The sequence below is a fragment of the Engraulis encrasicolus genome, unplaced genomic scaffold, assembly GCF_034702125.1.
Source record: "Engraulis encrasicolus isolate BLACKSEA-1 unplaced genomic scaffold, IST_EnEncr_1.0 scaffold_520_np1212, whole genome shotgun sequence".
Taxonomy (NCBI): Eukaryota; Metazoa; Chordata; class Actinopteri; order Clupeiformes; family Engraulidae; genus Engraulis; species Engraulis encrasicolus.
Window position 1 is genome coordinate 891 of NW_026945831.1, and position 23,109 is coordinate 23,999.

General features: G+C 42.3%; 2 protein-coding genes across 2 annotated transcripts; both read right to left on the bottom strand.

Annotated features, from left to right (window-relative positions):
- Nucleotides 1-6,273: 6,273 nt before the first annotated feature.
- On the bottom strand, nucleotides 6,274-14,713 carry LOC134444354 (NACHT, LRR and PYD domains-containing protein 3-like). Its single transcript, XM_063193695.1, has 8 exons — nucleotides 14,650-14,713; nucleotides 11,530-13,309; nucleotides 10,645-10,806; nucleotides 10,204-10,374; nucleotides 9,551-9,724; nucleotides 8,311-8,357; nucleotides 7,760-7,896; nucleotides 6,274-7,452 (listed from the first exon to the last, which is right to left on the bottom strand). Exons 1-8 carry the CDS (start codon nucleotides 14,711-14,713, stop codon nucleotides 7,045-7,047), a joined length of 2,943 nt encoding a protein of 980 aa, XP_063049765.1. The 3' UTR covers nucleotides 6,274-7,044.
- A 468-nt stretch (nucleotides 14,714-15,181) lies between these two features.
- Nucleotides 15,182-21,934, bottom strand: LOC134444353 (uncharacterized). Its single transcript, XM_063193694.1, has 5 exons — nucleotides 21,907-21,934; nucleotides 21,458-21,565; nucleotides 16,370-16,477; nucleotides 15,657-15,764; nucleotides 15,182-15,293 (listed from the first exon to the last, which is right to left on the bottom strand). Exons 2-5 carry the CDS (start codon nucleotides 21,553-21,555, stop codon nucleotides 15,182-15,184), a joined length of 426 nt encoding a protein of 141 aa, XP_063049764.1. The 5' UTR covers nucleotides 21,556-21,565; nucleotides 21,907-21,934.
- Nucleotides 21,935-23,109: the final 1,175 nt, after the last annotated feature.

Below are 23,109 nucleotides of genomic sequence, written 5' to 3' on the forward strand. Positions count from 1 at the left end.
CTGCATACCAAGACCACTAGACTAGAAGTTACACTAGAAGTTACTAGCATTAATACAGTATTTCTATTGGCAGTCAATGGTGCACACTCGATCTCTCCAAATATTCTTTGTCAGGAGGTCCATGGAAATGCTCCCCTGTCACATACGTATGTATGAATAGATGTATCTTCTCTATGTGTATGCACCATTTGAACTACCAGCCAGACATTTTGGCTGCAAAATCTACTCTTATCAGATCAGTCAATATTAGTTTCTTTACTTGGTAAATATGGATGAAAAAGACATTTGTAAATGGTCATGAATTTTGAAAGCTGCGAGAACCATAAGGCACTTTCCAGATGTGCGTGTTTTTGCTCATCTTTGCAAGCTACGTGTGGATCTGGGTGGATTGTCAGGTGCACTTCCAGGCGACTGGACCAATCATGATAGCAAGATTTTCAGAGATGTTATAAAGTCAGTTTAAGCATAGAAGAGGGAAAAGAATCGCATGGACTCAAATGTTTACAAGTCATTTCTACTGTATTATTGAATATGTGAGTATTTAAAGTAGCACATCATTAAAATGTCAAAAGGCGTCTTCAATCACATGCAAGGATTTTTTCTGTTTTGTTTAGTAGCCTATTCGGTCCAGAATCGAACGCTGGTCCCCATCATAACTGTCAATGGCCCAAATGTTTGAGCGGGACCATGTGCACTGTTTTTTATATAAAACCATGCCTTCGGAGGACTAAGTGAATGAATGATTGCGGAGCTAGAGCCACATTCGTCTGCCGAGAGTCACGTTATCATCAGTCTGACAGCTTCTTTGAAAACATTTTTGTTTGTTCTATTTCGTTCCTCCTGACCGCCAGAGGTTCCTCCTGACCTGGGTGAAGCCCCGGGTTCCTTCCTTCATTGTCCTCTACTGTGGCACGTAGGCCGACTGCTGCACGTCATCCCCCTGAGCTCTTTGGCTATGCGTGGACTCGCTATGGGCTTCTTAAGAGTGCCCTTGGCGCCCGCACCACTGCAGCTGCGGCTGCTACTGGTATGTTGGAGCGTTACCGCTCCTTCTCCTGTTGCTCTTCATGTTTTCCCACTTCATGAGTGGTATGTCCGGGGGTCAGGATGCCACTCTGACTGCTACTACTGTAAGGGAGTGACCCCACTCCGGGCTCTCCCTTCGAGTTTTCGGTGTCTTACGACTGTTCGCTCTGTTGGCCTTGCTATGGATGGTCTCACATGAGTGCTCTGGGCGCCGGTAGGCGTACACGCCCCGGCGACTGGATTCTGTGTCTGGCTAGTTCGGCTTCATGCTCTGCCGTCTGCTGCAGGGGCATCACAGTTGACTTGTCATGGGCGTCTGCGCCCTGTGTCGTCTCGCGCCCCTTTCCCGCTGGGCCCGACTTGTTGCCGCTTGGACTGTTTACGCGTCTCTGCTGCATGTACCTACTACTGGTTACCTTGCCCTGTCTGTGGTTGCGACAGCCTTGAGGATTGTGTGCTCTCTGCTGGCTTCGGATGGCCTGGTTGTCGGTGGCCGGAGGGTCCCGACTGTCTATACCGATGGCCCCTATGTGGCCTTTAGTGGTGTTTGGCTGACCGTGACACTGTGCGCGATGGGTCGGCCCCCCAACAAATGGGCCCCATGTCCATGTTTCGCACAAGGCCCCCAAATGGGTAGAACCAATCTGGGCCGCCGCTAGACATAAGCAGAGTACGCAGAGTGCTTAGGACAAATTTGATCTTTTTATGAAAGTTTACTCAGTAATAAACTAAGATTTTCTAGTATGGTGCAAGTGCAGCTAGAAATGGCTATTTCTGGAAATTCAAAAATGGCGGACCATGGAGAAGATCCCCCTTTTCTTGTATGAAAAGTGCATTTTTTCCAGTCATAATGAATACTTAGAATTTTATGGTGGTGGTAAGTATTCATGAAAAAGGTAACATTAGTGAATGGGCAGCAAGAATTCTGGAAATAAACAACTAAAAATCTCACACAGTGTACCTTTAAGTTGAGTTTGACTAAAAAACCTACTGAAAAAATATTGAATTACAGTAAGAAACATAAATATTAGGGCTGGGCAACGTTAACGCGTTAACGGTGCGTTAACTATTGAGGTCAACAATTTTGTTAACGCTATAACGCAGCAGGTTTTTTTCACGGTTTTTTTCACATTTTTTTCTTTTTTTCCTTTCATGACCGTCGTTCGTGGCTTTTATTTTGAAAGCGTCAGCGCATTTGTTGCTGCTTCCAGTGACTGCTGACAGAGAAGAAGAATGTCTAGAAAAGTAGTCAAAACAAAACAGGCATAGCCTACAGAAGGACGTCAACTTCTGAATGGACATTTTCGGTAGGCTACACAGTTCTGGTCCTCCTTGCGCAACTCTCGAGCAGCATGTGGCTTGCCTTTGCAGCTCGCAAGGTTAGTCCATTGTACGGTCAGCATGAAAAGGGTACTGTTGTGCTGGCTGTCTATCAGCTGTCAATAACGCCACGCGGACTTACTAAAGCCTTGATCAAAAAGTGGACCGCGAGATATTACATTCCTCACGCAACGTTTTGGTATCTACATGGCGCTGCGCGTGCATAGTAGGCTGCATCAACATGGTAGGCTATGATTTCGCGACATCGGCAACTTCGTCAGCATTTAAGATAGTGTTAGTCATGTCAACGTTATTGTTTTGAAAGATGTAATTGCTGTCAATGCCAACAGACAGTCAATTAGTTTCTAGTCGCTGAAACACCTTAAAAATAGCGACAGATAAGAGAGAAGGTGGGAGTCTTTGACAGTGAGAGAAGGCGGGACATATCTCACAGACGCACGCCTATGGCAAGCCGTTTTAACATATAGTTTTTTTAAGTGACAAGTTTTTTTTTTCTTTTTTTCTTGTAGGCCCATGTAGACCATCCTAATTTGAGTTTATAATTTCTAATATATCAGTTTCAGTAGCCTACAATCTTAAATAGCCCTAGTGTAATATTGTATGCAATAATTTGTTTCATTAGTAGGCCTACATTGGATAGGAATATAGCCTACTACATTTAGACTGATAGGTTGGCAAGTAGCCTACATTTCCATTGTGGAATATTATATTAGACCTACATAGGTTATCTACACAGTACATATGAAGAGTTCAAATGCAAAACCCCCTAAGTGCCATTTCAGAAAATAATCTTAATTCATTTTTATTTAATACAAAGCTATCAAAATTGCATATTTTAAAATTTTATTTATGTAATATAACTATTTATATGTATTATCAAGTACATGAATGTAAACCAAACCAACAACGGGGTTCTCTAAAAATATAGAAGTGCAGGATTTCAGAAATGGAGTTAGGGGGTTTTGCATCTGAACTCTTCATATGCAAATTATTATTAATTATATTATTTTATTAATTTAAAAATATGTTTATTTTATTTATTATTTATTTTATTTATGGGTTTCGCGCGCGCTATGCGATTAATCGCGATTAATCACAGAAAGTCATTGAGTTAATGCGATTAAAGATTTTCATGTTTGCCCACCCCTAATAAAAATATTAGTAGATTATTATTATTATTAAATTATGAGGGGGACCTCCAGACCAGTTATGCTGAGGGCCTCCGAAACGCCTAAGCAGCGTCCCTCGTACTGCTAATGTTTTTACAAGACTACAATTAGGCACAGTGAAACTTACTCCAGGGCAGTTCAGCCATGTCCTGTATACATAGGTTTCACCAGAGAAACTAGAATCTCTACGAGAACGGTCACAAGCTGGTGGCCAGGAGTGGCACTGCAGCTACAGTATGTTCTCGCAGCCAAGTAAATAATGAATGGGTCCCAATGGGGCTGTATGCTTCTAATAATTGTATCTGTCCGTGTAATTTTTTCCCTAGAAATAATGAAGTCGCGTTCGATAGATAGGAGTAAGTGAAAGCATTTGCAGACACGTTTGCATCTTGTCTAGTGCTAGATTTGTGAAAATTACCCTTAATTAAACTCTAGCAATGACGTAACACGTGACAAACAACTTTACGGCACTTTGCCATTTGTTTTGTAGTTTTAAGTCTGACTTCAGATGTCGATGTGTTCAAAGTAATGTTTGGATTGTTGCGGACACCTGTTATTTATTGCATTTAAGGTGGTGGAAAAGCGGTAAGTGTAAAGGGGGTAAAGGAAATGACAGCGCTCATCCTTAAGGATTTGAGCACCTTCAATTAACATGTTGGACGGTGGTGGGGGATTTTGATGTCTGTGACCGTAGATGTCTCTGCGAGGATCAGTCAGAGTACGTCTGTCGTCAGCTCTGGTCGTGAATAATTTGGGAGAACAAAGTCATGTCAGGAACCTTTAACTTTTCTTCTAATAGCCTACAACTTCCATGATAAGGTACAGAATGTGCACACATCTTTACAAACCAGAGAACAGAACCGTCACCAATCCCTGCTGAGCCATTTAGCCCAATAGGCTCCCATTCATCTTTCACTTGGCTGCGTTTGCCAACGGGGCTATAATGGGAGTCCATGAGAGATTCCGTTCTCAAAGCTTCCATGTTCTCTGGTTTCACGTTTACAAACATTTTTGTTGTGAGGAGGGTCGAGATGCTAAGCAGCCAGCCATGTGAGCTCATTTTTTGATTGACAGCAGTTTTCAACAATCAGAGGTTGAAGAGTGCGCAGTCAGGGGTGTGCAGCCGAGGGTGTTTACAAACACTTGCAACCAGGGCCAGCCCGAGGCATAAGCGAACTATGGGATGGCTTAGGGCCCCCACGCCACCAGGGGCCCCATCAGCAGAAAAGTTCCAGGAAGAAATGAACTCGCCACCATTTTCCCTAGTCATATATTTCTTGTTCATGTACCACTTGCTGCCACAATGGAAACAGGAGCCATACGTGGTGGTATGGGGGGCCTGGATAAAATTTTCCTCAGGGCCCCATAAAGGCTGGGGCCGGCCCTGCGTGCAACCCATATATATGTAGGTGAAGGGATATTTAATCAGCCACAATGATTCACAAAATCAAGGAAACACTTTCGCAAAAATAGTTTCTTTTTAATTTAACACAAAAGAAAATACAGTGGAAAATGTCCCCTGATAATACTGACAGTGCTCCACAAACGCATCCTATCTCCTGCGCCGTGTTGCAAATATTTACAATAAAAGACAATGTCATATTTTTAATCAATCCACTCAACAAGACATTTTGAATCCGTTCTTAACATTTTACATGCATGAATTTTACTGGAACAACATTATTCTGTCGTAATGACTTAATAAATAAATAACAACTTTAGTTAAAAAAAGATCCCCCTGCTCTCATGAGCTGTTGTCCCGCTGTGCCTGCGTACTGACGACTGAAAAGTGCTGCCTGATCTCCACTCCACTTGGCACACTCTATATTAGGGGTGTCAGACGATAAATGGTTCAATCCAGCCCCAGAATCAAAATCAAAAGTAAATCTCTAGCCCATTCCAAAATTTGCTGCGGTTGTCTGATATTTCAGGTTTTTAATACTTGAAAGCAAATGTCTTCTTTGGTAACCATTTAATGCTCCTGATATATCTGCTGTCATCTAATCTTGTTCTCACGCGATGGTTGTTGAATATTGTTAATCGCTTAGCTCTGGAAAGGCGTGGGTGTGTTAAAAACAGATCGAACCTGATTGGAGAATTCACGTGGCTTTTTTAAAATCAGTACCACTTCAACCACTGACTTGTATATACCCCACCCCGCGATCACGCCCTGCGATTCTGATCGGACAGGCTATGAAATATCTGATTCCGTTCGGGCTCGTCTAAGATTTCCAGACCCTTGTGTGAGCTCACGAAGTTTAACGAAGATGCACGAAGCACGAAAGGGTCTGTGTGAGAGCCAGGCCAGCTCAAGATGATGATTGACTAGCAGTATAAAAATAGGGCCTATAATTCCAATATGAAGCAGAAATAGTGACAATTCGCAACTGCGTTACTGTTCTGGCCCATGTGAGATCAAATAGCATCTGGTCTGGCCCCTGGACCAAAATGAGTTTGTCCAAATTATTACTGATATCTGTACACACAAACAGCTCACAAATTGCGTGACAAGTGAAGTCAAAAATCAAGTTATTGGTTATCATTCATTTTGAGGAACATCATAGGCTACAGTATGTATGATTCAAGGGGGCGTGCAAAATGGGACAGAGGATACTTAGGTACTTAGGTAAGATGCATTACTTGGCATTGCTATTTTACCTAATGCTAGCTGCTAAAGATAGGGATAAACAAAAAAAAAACAAATAAAATAAATAAATAAATACACAATAAATCACAACATTGAATACTTCACCCGAATCAATGACCAAAAACACTGCACACTCAAGCAACACTAGTTCCATGTGGTAAAAAAAACACTGCACGTTCAGTACATTTCACATTCAAACTGAAACTTGTAAACGTAGTTGGAATACTTGGTCTAAATGGTTACCATCTATGCCAGCAGAAAATGTATTTTGCCTGCCATCTTGAGCCAGGGTCACACAACGGCAATTGCATTTATGCCTCACCCGTGCAAGGGGGTAGCCCCCAATGGCGCCCAAAGGGAGTTGTGTGGCAGGACGGTACCATGCTCAGGAGACCTCATGGAAGAGGATGGGGGAGAGCACTGGTTAACTACTCCACCCACCAACTGGAGGGTCGGGAGTCAAACCGGCAACCTTTGGGCTACAAGTCTGACGACCTAACTGTTTACCCATGACTATCATCATTATAGAGCATTATTGTGGCAGGAATCATAACAGTCACTTTAAAAGCCAACCCTCAGCTTTGCTTATGGTGCAACTGGAACACTCTCTCAAATTATTCTTTTTACTAGTTTTGATCACAACAACCTCAAAACACACCTTTAACCTTCTAATCTAAAACACCCTTTCACTGCAGTTCAAAATTGCAAGCCTCTATTGTGCCACCCTTTAACATTAATGTTTGATGCACCCTAGTCTGAAACTGGTGAATGGACATCGGATTACAGGTGGGAATGTTTTCAGTAACTCTGTTAAAGTTTGAAATGTGCAACTCTGTGTGTGTGTGTGTGCGTGTGTGGTTGTCAAGTAATGTGACACAAGGACACTGTGGAGTCAACATATGTAATCCTAAACCCAGGATAGAGGGGCTCAGTGAAGGTGGAGTGGAAGGTGTGCAGGTGTGTGAGTGTGCCAGAGGAGATGCTGTAGAAGGACAGAGTGCCGGCCGGCCAGTCCAGGTACACTCCTACTCTTCTGGAGCGGGAGGAGGTGGCAGGCACCTCGGTGCGCTTATTGTCGTGCCACACAGAGAAGGTGCTGGAAGACGCTGAGCAGTCTAAAGTCCAGGAGTTTGGGTTGTACCCCACCAGGCTATGGTTGTTGCGTTTTTTCCTGTTCATGCTTTTGTATGCTGCTGCTATGCGAGCTCCATCCCCACCCCACTCAGCCTCCCAGTAGCACCGTCCAGACAGACCCTCTCTGCACAACACCTGAAACATACAGGGAGGACACGAGGAGACATATTCACTGTGGTGGGTTAGGGAAAGGGTGTGTGTGTGTGTGCATTAATATGAATACACCTTTATTGCCCCGAAGGGAATTTGTCTTGCATTTTGGGAGTACAATAATCAATAAACATTTGGACAGACATTGCAATAGCACACAAGGACAAGACTAGACTAAAAAAGACAAACAAAGCATACAAAGTAGATTAAATGTGTGTGCACGCGTGCGTGCGTGCGAGCAACCACAGATTCTCTGTCGTGTGAGCAACCACAGATCCTCTGTCCACAGTACCTGCTGCCAGTCATCAAATCTGTCTGGATGGTCAGGATATGGCTTCTCATCTTTCACACACAACACCTTTGTGTTCTCTTCAGAGAGAGAGAGGCTTCTATTGGCCGTGTTGGGATCCAGTATAACATCACAGGCATCTGCACACAAAACAGCATGTCAGATAGAACTACAGTCCCTCATTCCAACAAGTCAATTTCTGACTCTTGACCAGACTGCAATTTTTGACGTCTGAGGTATGCCTTTGGAGTCAAACTATGACGTCCTCCTCAAAGGTGCCCTCTTGTGGCAGCATAATTTCCCTGACAGTTAGGGTTAGGGAAAGGTTTAGGTTTAGGCCATTTAGTCAACATGTGACGTCGAAGGTATATCCTTAATGTCAAAAATTGCAGTCTGGTCAAAGGTAGTCAGAAATTGACTAGTTGGGGGGAGACTGCATTGAATAGAACACACACGCACACGCACACGCACACGCACACACACACACACACACACACACACACACACACACACACACACACACACACACACCAGGAAAACACGGATTGACTTACATTTCCGCACGCCTGGTCTCAGTCTAATTTCTGCACAGTGGAGAATGCTGTGCAGACAAGAGAACAAGGAGAAACAAAGAGAGGATAGGTGATAACAGGTGAGGAGAGTTAAGAAGAAGGGAGGAAAGGAATTCAAAGGAAAAGAGAAAAGAGAAGAAAGGTAAAGAGAAGAGAAGGGAGACGAGGAGAGGAGGGGGAGGGGAGAGGCAATTACAGCAGAGAAGTGGAAAGTAGAGGGGAGTAAAGGAGCAGAAAGGAGAGGCGACGATGAGTGAAGTGAGGACAGGATAAGAGAATAAGACATGTAAAGACGGAGTGAAGAAGGGAGAAGAAAAGAAGAGAGTACAGGAGTGGAGGAGTTGGAATGGAAAAGGAAGGTGAGGAGCGAAGAGGAGAAAGGAGGTGAGGACAAAAGGGAGAATATAGAGGACAAGAGAGGAGAGGAGAAGGGATGACAGGAGAGGAGAGAAGGAGAGAAAAAGAGAAGGAATGAAAGGAACAGAGAGGAGAAGGGAGGAGAGGAGAGGAGAAAAGAGGAGGAGAGGAGAGGATACGAAGGCAAGGTTTGTTTCATTTCAATCATTACTCTATCAACACAGACACTTTCATTGATAGTTTGGCATAATAATTTTAATAATTTTTGTGCTTTGTGGATTGGGTATCATATTGTTTTAGTGAGAGGCCACCCAAAACGTCGTTCACTTGTGATAGCCTAACACCAGATCTTCTGGAATTACAAGGACTGCTTGGAATATATATAAAGTATCTCTACATGTCTACTGTATATCAATACTCTGGCTAACTTGGAAATAGGGTCCTATTTCAAAATCCTGGAGTATCACTTTAGCAAGAATACAAAGATGTGCTGAGTGCATTACACTTAGCTCACGGTTTTATCTTAGGTAACCTTAAGTAACTTCCAGTTGTTACAGATTATTCAAGTAAATATTTATGAAAAATATTACGTTTGTGAATGGGCAGCATACATTTTGGTAATAAAGGAAGTCTCTTCATTTACAACAAATGCCCGTTTGTAGCTGTTGAATATTCATGACTGCAGTGGTTCAAGTACAATGTTATTTATTAACTGCTTGCTGAGAGAACTTTTCTATGATTATCTGATATTCAATTTATTCAATCTTCAAATCTTAATAAATATTGTTCTCCAGTCTCTACTCAAATGAATAACCTGAATGATATCACATTTTTCCCTATACTGTATTGGTTTCAGATGACATACTTGAGTGACTCCAGTTTACAGAGAGGATCCTCCAGTTTAGAAGATAAAAGCTCCCCGCCTAATTCTCCAGGATGATTGTAGTTCAGATCCAGCTGTTTCAGTTGAGAAGGGTTGGAGGTCAGTGCTGCGGCCAGAAATGTACAGCCTTCCACTGAGATGAGACAACCAGACAGTCTGATGAAACAAGAAGAGGTAATAAGAAGTTAAACATAAGGTATGACATCGTGCTATTAAATACTCCAAAAACAAGTTTTAAAGTTGCTATGCATTTCCACACGGCCATGCTCTGGAGGCGATTGAGATACAAATAGGTCCCAGATCACTGGCCTAATGGAATGCCGTCTTGAATCATTGAGCCACCAGATTATGCTGATTTATTATGAATGTAATAAAAGCTTCAGTAGAACTTGAATCTTGTGTGTGTGTGTGTGTGAGTGTGTGAATGTGTGTAATAGATTTTGTAATCCTGTTTATCAGTAGTTCCCAACCTTTTTTGTGTTGCGTACCCCCTACACTGCTTCTGTTTGCTGTGTTTGGGGGAGCCCACGTTCGTGATGCAATATTGCTCTATTGCTGCAAACAGGGGACATTTCCTGTCAAGGGAAAACTGCAGTAGTACAACATATTCAGTAAAGTGATGTGATGTCACCAACCTTAATGTCTGCAGTCTGCATCGCGACCTTCCCAGCTCGTTGGAGAGAAGCTCAACCCCAGAATCCCCCAGGTCATTATGACTCAGGTCCAGCTCCATTATAGAGTTTGTTGACTTGAGTATGCAGACGACAATCTGACAGCACTTGTCACTCAATTCACAGTCACTAAGTCTGAAAGACAGTGACAAAAGAAAGTTTGAATCTAGCCAAATCAAAAACAAGATTCTATACATTCATACTAATTATAGCATTACACCTGTTCACATGTCCACTTTACAGGCACATAAACAATTTCCATGCAGTTGTTGTTTTAATATATCCTTGCAAAAACAGTATGGACTGTACATCATGGAAACTAATATATTTTGTATCTATTTAAATGCTTAAAGTCAAAGACTTAAAACAAAGAGGTCAACACACACAAACTCAAAATCTTCCAACCTCAAGATTTGCAGGTGACTATGATGGCCCGATAGAGCTGCAGCAACTCCTGAGTCCCCCAAGACATTGCAGCTGAGATCCAGTTCCACCAAGTGATTAGCAAACAGCAGGGATCTCTTCACAGTTCCACACGTCCGCTGGCTAAGTTTACATGCGTTTAGCCTGGCCAAGGAAAACAAAGGTGCTTTTCCAAACTGACATAGAGTATGAATGAGACGGTAATATGAAATATACCTGTACATATGATCAAAGTGCCAGCTATCATTTGTGAGCACAAAAATGTGCCTTTGCCTTTATAATGCTGATAATGAGCACCCTTAAATTCAACCTGTCACACTGTTTACACATAGACAGTATTTTGATAAACAAATATTCATCCCTCCGTTTTCCCAAATATCCTTGTTCACACCATCAACAACTCAGCAAAAATACAGTATGCTGCAGAGAGGCTAGAGGCTAGAGCTGTCATGAATACGTTAAACATGTGCAAAGCCATTCAAGTCTCCATTTTTCTCTGTTTATACAAACATATTTTTTTTTTTTTCTCCAAAATCCCCACTTTTGAGTGGTAGAAAGAGAAGGGAAGAAACTTTTTCCTGGGTATGTGTAAATAGCGTGTGAGCCGTCACATTTAAATGGAGGATAATGGCAACTAAGTGTCAAACTGTGTGTCAAAGTGTACTCGAAGCATGCCTCCAATACATAGACTAGCAAGATGTGCTTATTAGTACTCTCCACACATTACCCATCTATACATTAAATGGGCTGCTGTGAAGCACCTTGCAGCACCAAGAATTCTCCCAAATCTTCCTTTCATCTGTTATATTGTGTGTGTGTGTGTGCATGCGTGTGCGTGTGTGTGTGTGTGGTGAAAATGAAGCCCACCTTGCCTTCCTAAAGCACCTTACAGCTGGTAGCAGTCTCCTGCGTCCCTCATCTGATGTGTTGTAGCTCTTTAGGTCAAACTCATCCAGAACTTTCTCAGACAGCAGAAGCATATGGGCAATGGCTGAACAGTGAGCAGGAGATAACCTCTGTTTGAAGTCCTTAGGCGACTGGAGGTACTGCTGAATTTCTTTCAGTATGGAGTCATCGTTCACTTCAGACAAGCACTGCAGCAGACTGATGCATCTCTCGGGTGATAAATGCTCCTTGTTCAGCCCTTTAATGTACTGGCATGTCTCCTTGATGCTGTCCGTAGTATCGTGTGTCCGGTTCAGCAGCCCTGTCAAAAGTCTCTGATTTGTCTCCAGAGCAACCCCCATCAGGAACCGCAGAAAAAGGTCAAGGTGTCCGTTTGTGCTGTCCAGCACTTTGCCTACTGCCCGCTTGAGGCTGTCCTCCAAGCAGAAGAAAGTCCCTACACTCTCCATCAGGTGGGTGTAAGACACAAAAACATGCAGGGCAGCCAGAAACTCCTGGATGCTCAGGTGAACGAAACAGTACACCTTCTTCTGCTGAAATACAGATTCCTCTTTGAAGATCTTCGTGCACAAGCCAGAGTACTCTGACGCCTCTGTGATGTTAATGGGCTTAATGCCGCTGTCCTGCAGGTCTTCTTCGTAAAACATGACTCTGCCATTTTCCAGGTTTCGGAAAGCAAGTTCTGCCAATTTCATTATTATTTCTTTCTGTGACTCCAGGAAACTCATCCGATCTGCCTCATTTCCGTCTTGATACTTCTGTTTTTTCCTGAGGGTCTGAATCAGCAGGAAGTGTATGAACATCTCTGTCAGAGTTTTGGGTATGTCTTGGGTCTTGTCTTGTTGCACCATCTGCTGAAGCACGGTGGCTGCAATCCAACAGAAGACTGGAAGGTGACACATGATGTAGAGACTCCTGGATTCCTTAATGTGAGAGATGATTCTGGTGGACAGACTCTCATCACTGATTCTCTTCCTGAAATACTCATCTTTCTGTGGGTCATTGAATCCTCGCACTTCTGTAACTTGGTCAACATAATCACTAGGTACCTCACTGGCTGCTGCTGGTCGTGAGGTTATCCAGATGAGTGCAGAGGGAAGTAGAGATCCTTGAATGAGGCTCGCCATCAGGACATCCACTGTGGCCTTGTGTGTCATGTCATATACTTTTGGTATATACTGGAATTGAAGCGAAATTCGGCTTTCGTCCAGACCATCAAAGACAAAGACAAGCTGACAGCCTGTCAATCTTTCAGCATCATTTAGCTCCTTCAGCTCAGGGTGGAATTCTAGCAACAAGTTGTGGAGAGTATAAGTACCATTGCGGACCAAATTTAACTCACGGAAAGGAAGCGGAAATATGAAGTCCACATTCTGATTGGCTAATCCATCAGCCCAATCAAGAATGAACTTCTGCACAGAGACTGTTTTCCCAATGCCAGCCACACCTTTGGTCATCACAGTTCTGATATGCTTCTCCTGTCCAGGTAAAGGCTTGAAGATGTCATTGCAATTGATTTGTATGTCTTCTGTGGTTTGCACTCTCGATGCGGACTCCACCTGCCAAATCTCATGCTCCTTATTCACCCCTTCACTCTCTCCTTCTGTGATGTAGAGCTCTGTGTAGATCTTATTGAGGTGTGTCTCAGCTCCAGGTGTGATGATACCTTCAGAAATGTTCTCAAACTTCCTCTTCAGATTCGCTTTATGATTCTCTATAACTTTCAGTAGAACTTCATCTTCTGTTTTAAAAAATAAGAAAAGAAACCTACTTAGCCTAAAACTGTACTTACCATTAAAAGAAAGGAAGTGAGATTTTAGGAAAACACATCCAGCAAGTAGGGATGCAAATGATTAATCAATTATTCAACTTTAATAGATTAATGCGTTAATCGATTTAAAAACATTAATCGCGATTAATCACCAATTCAACTGGCCCGGGTGAAATGGGCATGTGCAGAGTGTGTTTGAAGAGGCGTGTGAATAGTGGGATTATTAAAATCACCTTTGGATTAAAGAATTTAAGTCAAGTCAAGTCAAGTCGGCTATATTGTCAATTTCTTTATGCACTGGTCATACAAAGAATTTGAAATTACGTTTTTTACTTCCCCTGCAGACATAGACATAGGAGTGATTCTACGATTCGACTGCGCTTTTGGCAAAAGCAAAATGTCAATTATCAGTATTTTTTTTCAACTACATGACCTACATGTTTACATAGTGTATATATTAAAGTTTCCAAACAAACAAATTCCCAAGCTTAATATTAAATCATTTGATAAATACTCTAATGAAAGCGAACATTTGCTTGATTATTTTGTCAACGGTGTTATGGACAAATACTATGTCATTTCTCCAGAGATAATCCCTAGTGTCTGTTCATAGGATTTTTCCAACACATAAGGGATCAATAGCACAAAAACACTTTCAAAACAGTCAACCGTGTTACTCAACTGTGTTACGGTCAACAGTGCAGGGGAACAAGTCGGCACTTTTTTAGGAGAAAAAACAGAGCAGACAAACCCATCTCCCTAGAACACAAATTATTTTGTTTGTTTGTCTGTCAATATGGAGATAAATTGGCAAAAACGTACTCCTCCTCAACTGTCATAGCTGATGCGTAACACCATTGACGGTAACACGGCTTGACATTTCAGCCATTTTTATGGTGTTGTGCTAACTGAGGACCTCAGAAGTTCCACCACTTGATCCCGTGAACAGTGATGTGGGTTTCGACCCTGACACATGTAGTACTAATTTATATGATAACATTACAGTGCTAGACTTCTAAAGTGCTAGTGTATGCAATAGAAGCCAAAAGCCACAGGAAGACCCAAAGTGTAGAGGCGGTTATAAATGCCAGCAACTTCAACTGGGACATAACCAAGGTAGGGTCTAATTTAAAGGTGGATGCCTTCAATATAGGCCTAAAGTGTGTATATTGTTTGTGTTCATAGTATGGCCCTTGGATGACTTTTACGGCCCTTGGAGGAATTTGAAGTGGCCCCTCAAATGAAAAAGGTTCCCCACCCCTGGTTTACAGTGATATTCGAACCTGACACCCCAAAACCAACCCGCTTACCTTGAGCCCTTTGGGGCCTCTTTCCACTCTCTGCTTGGCCTTCCAGCTGCCTGTAGCTGCTCATACACGGCCTGCAGAAAGTGGTGAGTGAAACATCAAGAGAGTGTGTGTGTGTGTGTGTGTGTGTGTGTGTGTGTGTGTGTGTGTGTGTGTGTGTGTGTGTGTGTGTGTGTGTGTGTGTGTGTGTGAGGAGAGGAGAGGAGAGGAGAGGAGATGGGAGAAGAGAGGAGAGGAGAGGAGATGGGAGGAGGAGAGGAGAGGAGAGGAGAGAATGAGAGAAAGTAGAGGAGAGAGCACAGAGGAGAGGAAGAGGAAAGAGAAGATGAGAGAAGAGAGGGAGAGAGGAGAGAAGAGACAAAAGGAGGGATGTTCATTTGGGTGTTGATAGTCCCCATGGAGCCAAAGGAGTGTTATGCTAAGTCATGTTAAGTCATGTTAAGTCACGTCACGTCACGTCACGTCACGTCACGTCCCGTTATGCTATGTTTAGATTTCTTTTTTTTTTTTTTAAAAGACATTTATAGAACTGTACTTACCGTGGAGGAGGCTGAGGGCTGATACTTGGGGATTGGACTATGGACTTGTCACTCCTCATAGACAGACAACTGGGCACAGGAGATGACGATCTGTGCTTCTTAGACGTTCTGGTGATAGAAATACATGAATTCATATAAATGCACACTGTATACACATAAATTATCAATTATCAATTATACTGTAAATACAGTATTGTTTTAAGATAAACACTGGAGACGAGGCTCTGCGTTCCTACAATTCCCTTGAAGGGGTAAGTCACTGAGTTTGCATGCTGCGTCTTACACAAAGGATTACAGTGCACACGTGAGGAAGAGGGTTTACAGTGAAGTTAGTGTAAGGTCATAATGGTCATGGTTAAATGTCATGACAAATATATTACTGTCTGGACTACCAGAACCTGTTTTCTCACAGTGGTGTTGTTTTAGTTTGTTAATAAATGTATTTATCTATCTATTTATTCAGGTACTTACTGTGGAGGAGGTTGGGGGCTTATATTTGGGGGCTGATGTATGGACTTGTCACTCTTCATAGACACACAGCTGGGCACTGGAGATGATGATCTGCACTTCTTAAATGTCCTGGTGACAGAGATACACAAATAACACTCGTTATCAATAACATAATAATACAGTATTGTTTTACAATAAACACCGTAGACGAGACTGCGTTCCTTCAATTCCCTTGAGGGGGTACAATGTTTTACATCATGATCTACCTTTTAAGTCATTGGGTTTGTATACTGCACCTTACATGAAGGATAGCAGTGCACAAGTGAGGAAGAGGTTTTACAGTCTAGAGAGTGTTAGTACATAATGGTCAGGCTTAAATGTGATGACAAATACATTACTGTCTGGATTACCGGTACCTCTTTTCTCACAGTGCTGTTGTCTTAATAAAATGGTATTTATTTATTGTAATGTGTGTATCTATTTACTTATTAATGTAGGTACTGACAGTGGAGTAGAGTTCTGGCTTATATTTGGTGGCTGGACTAACTTGTCACTCTACTTAGACACACAGCTGGGCCCTATTTACAATCAGCTCCAATGGACCCCCCAGATATATATTTTCAGAAATCGGACTATGTGTGGGCCCCCTAAATACATGGGGCCTGGTGCCTCAGTCACACTTTACTTGCCATAAAGACACCTCTTTATACTGTACATATTAGCAACATACTTACTGTGGAGGGGAGTGGGGGCTGATATTTGGTGGCTGATGTATGGACTTGTCACTCTTCATAGACACACAACTGGACACTGGAGATGATGATCTACACTTCTTAAACATCCTAACAACAGATACATACAAATACACATATTGAGCATGTTACATTACATTACACAGCTATTGCTTTTATCCAAAGCCACTTACAGTTATTTTACAGGGTATTGGTTACAGTCCCTAGAGCAATGTGGGGTTAGGTGACTTGGACACTGGATAGACTGGGATTCGAACCTGCAACCCTCTGATCTTACGTTCACCTCCCGAACCACTATGCCACGGCTGCCCACATTAACATTGATAAATGCAGGATTGTTTTAAAATAAAGTTTAGAAAAATGTGTATTATTATTATTATTAACTGTGGAGGAGGCTGAGAGCTGATATTTGGGGGCTGATCCATGGACTGGTCACTCTTCATGGACACACAGCTCGGCACTGGAGAGGATGATCTGCACTTCTGAGACGTCCTGGTGACAGAGATACACAGATACATAAACACACATACAGTTGAGGACGATATTATTAGCCTCCCTCCTGAAATTAGACATTTCTCTTGATTTCTCAGTGAGAATGACCATTATGAACCGTTTCTGTTATTCTGGAAACAAATACACTGATGTAGATAATGTCCAATGAGTTGAATTTGCATTTTTCTATCTTTACAGTGAATTTAAACAACAAAAGGGCAAAAATGACAAGGACCAAATTATTAGCTAATAATAATTAGGTTAGGTGACTTGCCTAAGGACAATGGATAGACTGGGATTCGAACCAGCAACGCTCTTACCTACCTCCTGTGGCACGGTGTAATAGACGTTGAAAGTTAACTAATTTAGTACTACACTACTGTGACAGTGCACAGGGACTTTAGTAATCCATTACGACTTGGTCATTACCATTCTGGTAACAGCTACTTTATTATGCCGTGTCTTAAGGGGTTAAAATAAAGTTTTGAAAATTGTGTCTTATTATTAGTAGTAGTACAGTACAGCACTAACTGTGGATGAGGCTGAGAGCTGATATTTGGTGGATGGTCTATGGAGTTGTTACTCTTCATAGACACACAGCTGGACACTGGAGATGATGATCTGCACTTCTGAGACGTTCTGGTGACAGAGATACACAGATACATAAACGCACATAATACACATTAAGATATCACTATACCTGAGATATAAATACATAAAAACAGCTGGGAATAGGCGACATTATAGTACTCACCGAGGAGGAGATAGGGGGCTTATATTTGGAGGCTGCTCTATGGACTTGTCACTCTTCATAGACACACAGCTGGACACTGGAGACTGAGGTCTGTGCTCTTGAGACGTCCTTGACAACGGAAATATACACATTCTTAAATATAGTGAAATATACATTACAGGCCGAAATATGTTGGCAATCTTTAAAATGTTCAACCATTAATTTTTAATTTAAAACTTTTTTAACGAAGAAGAAGAAGAGTGCCTTGGATGTCTTAATCCTTGTTCCAACACACATACACATGGTCTACTTGGCTATGAAGATAGCACATCACACATTACACAGGTTTAACATAATGTTTAGAAAGAGGTTTGTCTGTATAGTAGAGCAGATTAGTAACATAATCGTTCACTTTGGTATAAAAGCATGAAATTTGGCACAGATACTCTCTAAGGGTCACTTTTTGGAAAAAAAGCGCTGGCCACGCAAAAATTCAATATGGCGGCCATTTTTCAAGATGGCCGCCACTGCTACTGAATGGTTAGTGTAAAACCCATTAACTTTGGTTTAAAACATGAAATTTGGCTCAAATACTCTCCAAGGGTCACTTTTCAGTAAAAAGCACTGGCCACGCAAAAAAATCAATATGGCGGTCATTTTTCAAGATGGCCGCCTTTTCTACTATTGCTTAGTGTAATAGCCACTTACTTTGGGATACAAACATGAAATTTGGCGAAAATACTCTCTAAGGGTCACTTTTTAGAAAAAAAGCGCTGGCCACGCAAAAATTCAATATGGCGGCCATTTTTCAAGATGGCCGCCTCTGCTACTAATGGTCAGTGTAAAACCCTTTTAGTTTGGTATAAAGACATGAAATTTGGCTGAAATACTCTCTACAGGTCACTTTTTAGGAAAAAAGCACTGGCCAAGCGAAAATTCAATGTGGTGGCCGTTTTTCAAGATGGCCGCCATTGCTACTAAATGGTTAGTGTAAAAACCATTTACTTTTACATAAAAACATGAAATTCGGCTGAAATGCTGTCTGAGGGGCACTGTTTTGAAAAAGACCCTGGCCACCCAAAAATTCAATATGACGGTCATTTTCAAGATGGCGGCCATTGCTACTAAATGGTTGGTGTAAAAGTCATTTTGTTTGGTATAAAAACATGACAGTTGTCATAAATACTCTCTGAGGGCCACTGTTTTGGAAAAAGGCACAGTGGCCACACAGAAATTCAATATGGCAGCAATTTTTCAAGATTAGCACCAATGTCCTTGACCATCTCCACCAAGACTGCATTCAAAAAATTGGTTTGAAATCCCTTTTCCGAGCTCACTCTGATGGCAGCTATTGCCTAAGGCTATGAGACCACAAAGCGCCCACACACTGTCAGGCTATGGGGTCGCAAAGCTCTCACCATACCGGCTCATCAAAAGCTATACACCACTGGCCTTGTTGGATTAGGAAAGACTGGACCACATGAACATTGTCAATTGCCAGGTGGTGTACTGTTGCTACAAACTGTAAATTTCCCATCGTCAGGGCTGGATTAACCCACAAGCTAGTTATGGCTGCAGTCTAGGGGCCCCCACTTGCCAGGGGGATCCAGTTGGCTAAAGGGGGGTGGGGAGTGTGGAAGACAGAATTGTGACAAGAGGCAGTATTCAGATTTGTCTCCATATATGTTATTCTTAATTTTTACCTCGGAATGACACTGGCCATGTAGTTTTGCAGCGAAATTTCCTGTCAAACTGTAGCCTAGGGACCCCAGTCCATCTTAATCCTGCCCTGCCCATTGTGCTTTGCAACATGACTGACCACAGTGTCCTTGCAGATATCATTAACCCAATGTGTCACCTCATTTGATCCCAGCCAACATGCTCCTTGTGCGCCTGAGTCATCCTCTGGGCTACTCATATTCAAACGTGAGGATTCACCTATCCCTGAGCATTGGAAGAGACGTCAACAGTGTCCCACAGTTATTTGCCACAGATGAGCTCACCTATGGCCGTACCACTGTAATAAAGCACCACATTCGACTGCAGGACGAATGCTCATCCCCAATCCACTGAATGTTTTTTGGTCTCATGTGGGTACTACTACTGAGAACTTTATAAAGTTTTCAGTGATGACAAAGATGTTTTGTGTGTCACAACTGTCTGTTCCAGAGACAAAGATGTAGTCCATGCAGATGAGCTCCTGTGGGTACATGGGCGTAATGCTCTCCATTGGTGCAGCTCTCTGAAGAACAAATTTCCATCTGAAACAGCACTCACACCTCAAGCACTTCTCTTCGATGTCATTGGCCATGCCAGGCCATAAAAACTGGGCACGGGCAAGTTATAGGGCCCAACCTCATCATGCACACCCTCTAGTGCTGTCTTCCAGAACTATTTGGGGAGCACCAGCTGATACACATACCTGCCGTGATCAACCCTCTAGCGGTACAGCACACCATCTCTCTTCTCCAGCTCATGTCACTGAGCTTAGCCTCAGGAGGTTCTGAATGGACTGCTGTGTGACTGGACTTAGTCACTCTCCAAGGCCAACAACTTGATGGAAGTGTGGGTCATCTGCAAGAGCTTGCGCCAATCTGACAATATCATCCATGGCAGAACATCTTGATCAAAAGAATTGGGGACTGATGATGCATCAATGGCAAGTAACTCAGCTACTGTATGACTGTGGCTGAGCAAAGGTCATTCATGGAGACAACACAGTGAAATCGACATTCAGCAGAGAGCACTTCACAAGAGATGGATGGTCCAGCCACATTGATGAGGCTAGATTTGATATGTTTGCCCATAAGCAACCAAAGGTCAACCAAAAGCAGAGAGTCCTGCTGACTGAGGACAGAAAAAGCTTGGTAAACAATGGGAGGTCTTCTGGACTGCAAATCTAACAATTGCAGAAAATTGTGAAAAACTATCAAGTGTGGCTGCAAAGATGCATATGTTTTAAATTGGGTTTCAGTTGCACAGACCTTTGCAGCTGTACATGTGAATAGAGGATATGTGATTCTAGACCATGATTTACTGTATATGTACCAATTTTAAAAACAGCATTAGCAATGGCAGCCATCTTGAAAAATGGATACCATATTGATTTTTTGTGTAGTCAGGGCCTTCTTCCAAAACAGTGGCCCACAGAGAGTATTTCTGAAAAAAACAAATGTTTTTATACCAAAGTAAACAACTTTTACACCAACTTTTGAGGAGCAATGGAGGCCATCTTGAAAAATGGCCACCATATTGAATTTTTGGGTGGCCAATGCATTTTTTCCAAAACAATGGCCCTCAAACAGTATTTCAGCCAAATTTCATGTTTTAATACCAAAGTAAATGGTTTTTACACTAATCGTTTAGTAGCAATGGCGGCCATCTTGAAAAACGGGTGCCATGTTGAAATTTCACGTGGCCAGTGCTTCTTTTCTTAAAAGTGACCCTTAGAGAGTATTTCAGCCAAATTTCATGTTTGTATACCAAAGTAAATGGCTTTTACACTAACCAATAGTAGAAAAGGCGGCCATCTTGAATAATGGCTGCCATATTGATTTTTTTGTGTGACCAGTGCTTTTTACTAAAAAGTGACCCTTAGAGAGTATTTGAGCCAAATTTCATGTTTTTAAACCAAAGTTAATGGGTTTTACACTAACCATTCAGTAGCAGTGGCGGCCATCTTGAAAAATGGCCGCCATATTGAATTTTTGCGTGGCCAGCGCTTTTTTTCCAAAAAGTGACCCTTAGAGAGTATCTGTGCCAAATTTCATGCTTTTATACCAAAGTGAACGATTCTCTTAAAAAAGGCCTTTAATCTGCTCTACTAGTATTAGTTAAGTACTCACTGTGGAGGAGGTTGGGGTCTTATATTTGGGGGCTGATGTATGGACTTGTCACTCTTCATAGAGACACAGCTGGACACTGGAGACTGAGGTCTGTGCATCTTAGACGTCCTGGCGACAGAGATCATAAATACACATCTTGAGCTATTGATTATATTACATTACATTACACTTAGCTGACACTTTTATCCAAAGCAACTTTAGTTATTTTACAGGGTATTGGTTAGAGGTCCTGGATCAATGTGGGGTTAAGTGCCTTGCTCAATTGCACTTCAAGCATGAATAGAGTAGGACTGGTAAAGGTGGGATTCGAACCTGCAACCCTCTGATCTTAAGTTCACCTCTCTAACCACTATGCCACGGCTGTCCGCATTAATATTGATAAGTGCAGTAGCCTATTGTTTTAAAATAAAGTTTAGGAAAAAAATTAGTATTACTATTATAGCACTCACTGTGGAGGAGGTTGAGAGTTGATATTTATGGACTTGTATATGGACTTGTCACTCTTCATAGACAAACAGCTGGACACTGGAGACTGAGGTCTGTGCATCTTCAACTGGCTTAGAGGGGAAATGTTTTAACATTATAGATTATATTTTATGCCACTGACTTTGTATATTGCCTGCCACATTAGAAACAACATACAATACACATAGAATATCTCAAGGGATTGACTTTGGAAAAAAAAACATGCGAGTCAGGGCCAGGAAATGAGTGGGAGAGAGAGACAGGGGAGGGTCAGGAAATTACGTCGGGCCAGAATCGAACCCGGGTCCCTGGCGTGCAGTGCCTTAGCCTTCTGACTCATGGCTGAGGCCAACTCCTCTTGACTTTTAAAGCCCTCCACACCATATACATCAGTGATTCCCATCCACTACTAAGGGTACGCATACACACTGCAGGGGGTACATGGACAAATGTAATGAACTAGAAATTCGCCAAGGAAGCTGCTTCATAGAATATTTGTTACACCGTCTTTTTTAAAAGTCTTTCTGCCTTCTTTTTGTGGAGTTAGAAACTGGAATGTCAAAATCTGCCCTTCAAATTTGCAATTCAATTTGCAGTCACTAGGGGCATCTAGATTTGTTGGCTAGCAATGGTGAAGAATCTTTTTTTTAAATGCTGCTTTCGGATCGTGATCCCCGGATCACCACCAAAAAGTCATTTCCAAGAACTCCACAAAGTTCCATCCAAATCCGTTCATAACTTTATGCGTTATGCTGACAGACAAACAAACACACAGACAAACAAACAGAAAGACAAACCAACGCGACCGAAAACATAACTTTGGCGGAGGTAACAAATGAATGGAATATAGTCACACAGGGACAGAAGAGGAGATACACAAGTTAGGAGGTAGCCTACTCGCGTTAAGACAAAACGGCTCAGGGGGTCTGCAACACAAAAAAGGCTGGGAAACACTGAAATACAGCATTAGACAGCGTATTACAGAGCTGCAAACCAACTCAAACACACACACACAGACAGACAGACACACACACACACACACACACACACACACACACACACACAGACAGACAGACACACACACACAGACACCAGGGGTGTCTAACTCAAATGCACAGAGGGCCTCTCTCTCTCTCTCTGGAAAGCTCTAGAAACAACATAGTCCACTCACAATGAAACAGAAAGTA

Coding starts and splice junctions, on each gene's coding strand:
- LOC134444354 (XM_063193695.1), bottom strand. CDS start 14,713: ATGAGCAGCTACAGGCAGCTGGAAGGCCAAGCAGAGAGTGGAAAGAGG. Junction 13,310..14,649: donor GAGGCCCCAAAGGGCTCAAG/GTAAGCGGGTTG, acceptor TTTTTAAAACAG/AAGATGAAGTTCTACTGAAA. Junction 9,725..10,203: donor TGCAGACTGCAGACATTAAG/GTTGGTGACATC, acceptor TTGTTTCATCAG/ACTGTCTGGTTGTCTCATCT.
- LOC134444353 (XM_063193694.1), bottom strand. CDS start 21,555: ATGCACAGACCTCAGTCTCCAGTGTCCAGCTGTGTCTCTATGAAGAGT. Junction 16,478..21,457: donor AGACCCCAACCTCCTCCACA/GTGAGTACTTAA, acceptor ATCTGTTGTTAG/GATGTTTAAGAAGTGTAGAT. Junction 15,765..16,369: donor AGCCCCCACTCCCCTCCACA/GTAAGTATGTTG, acceptor CTCTGTCACCAG/GACATTTAAGAAGTGCAGAT.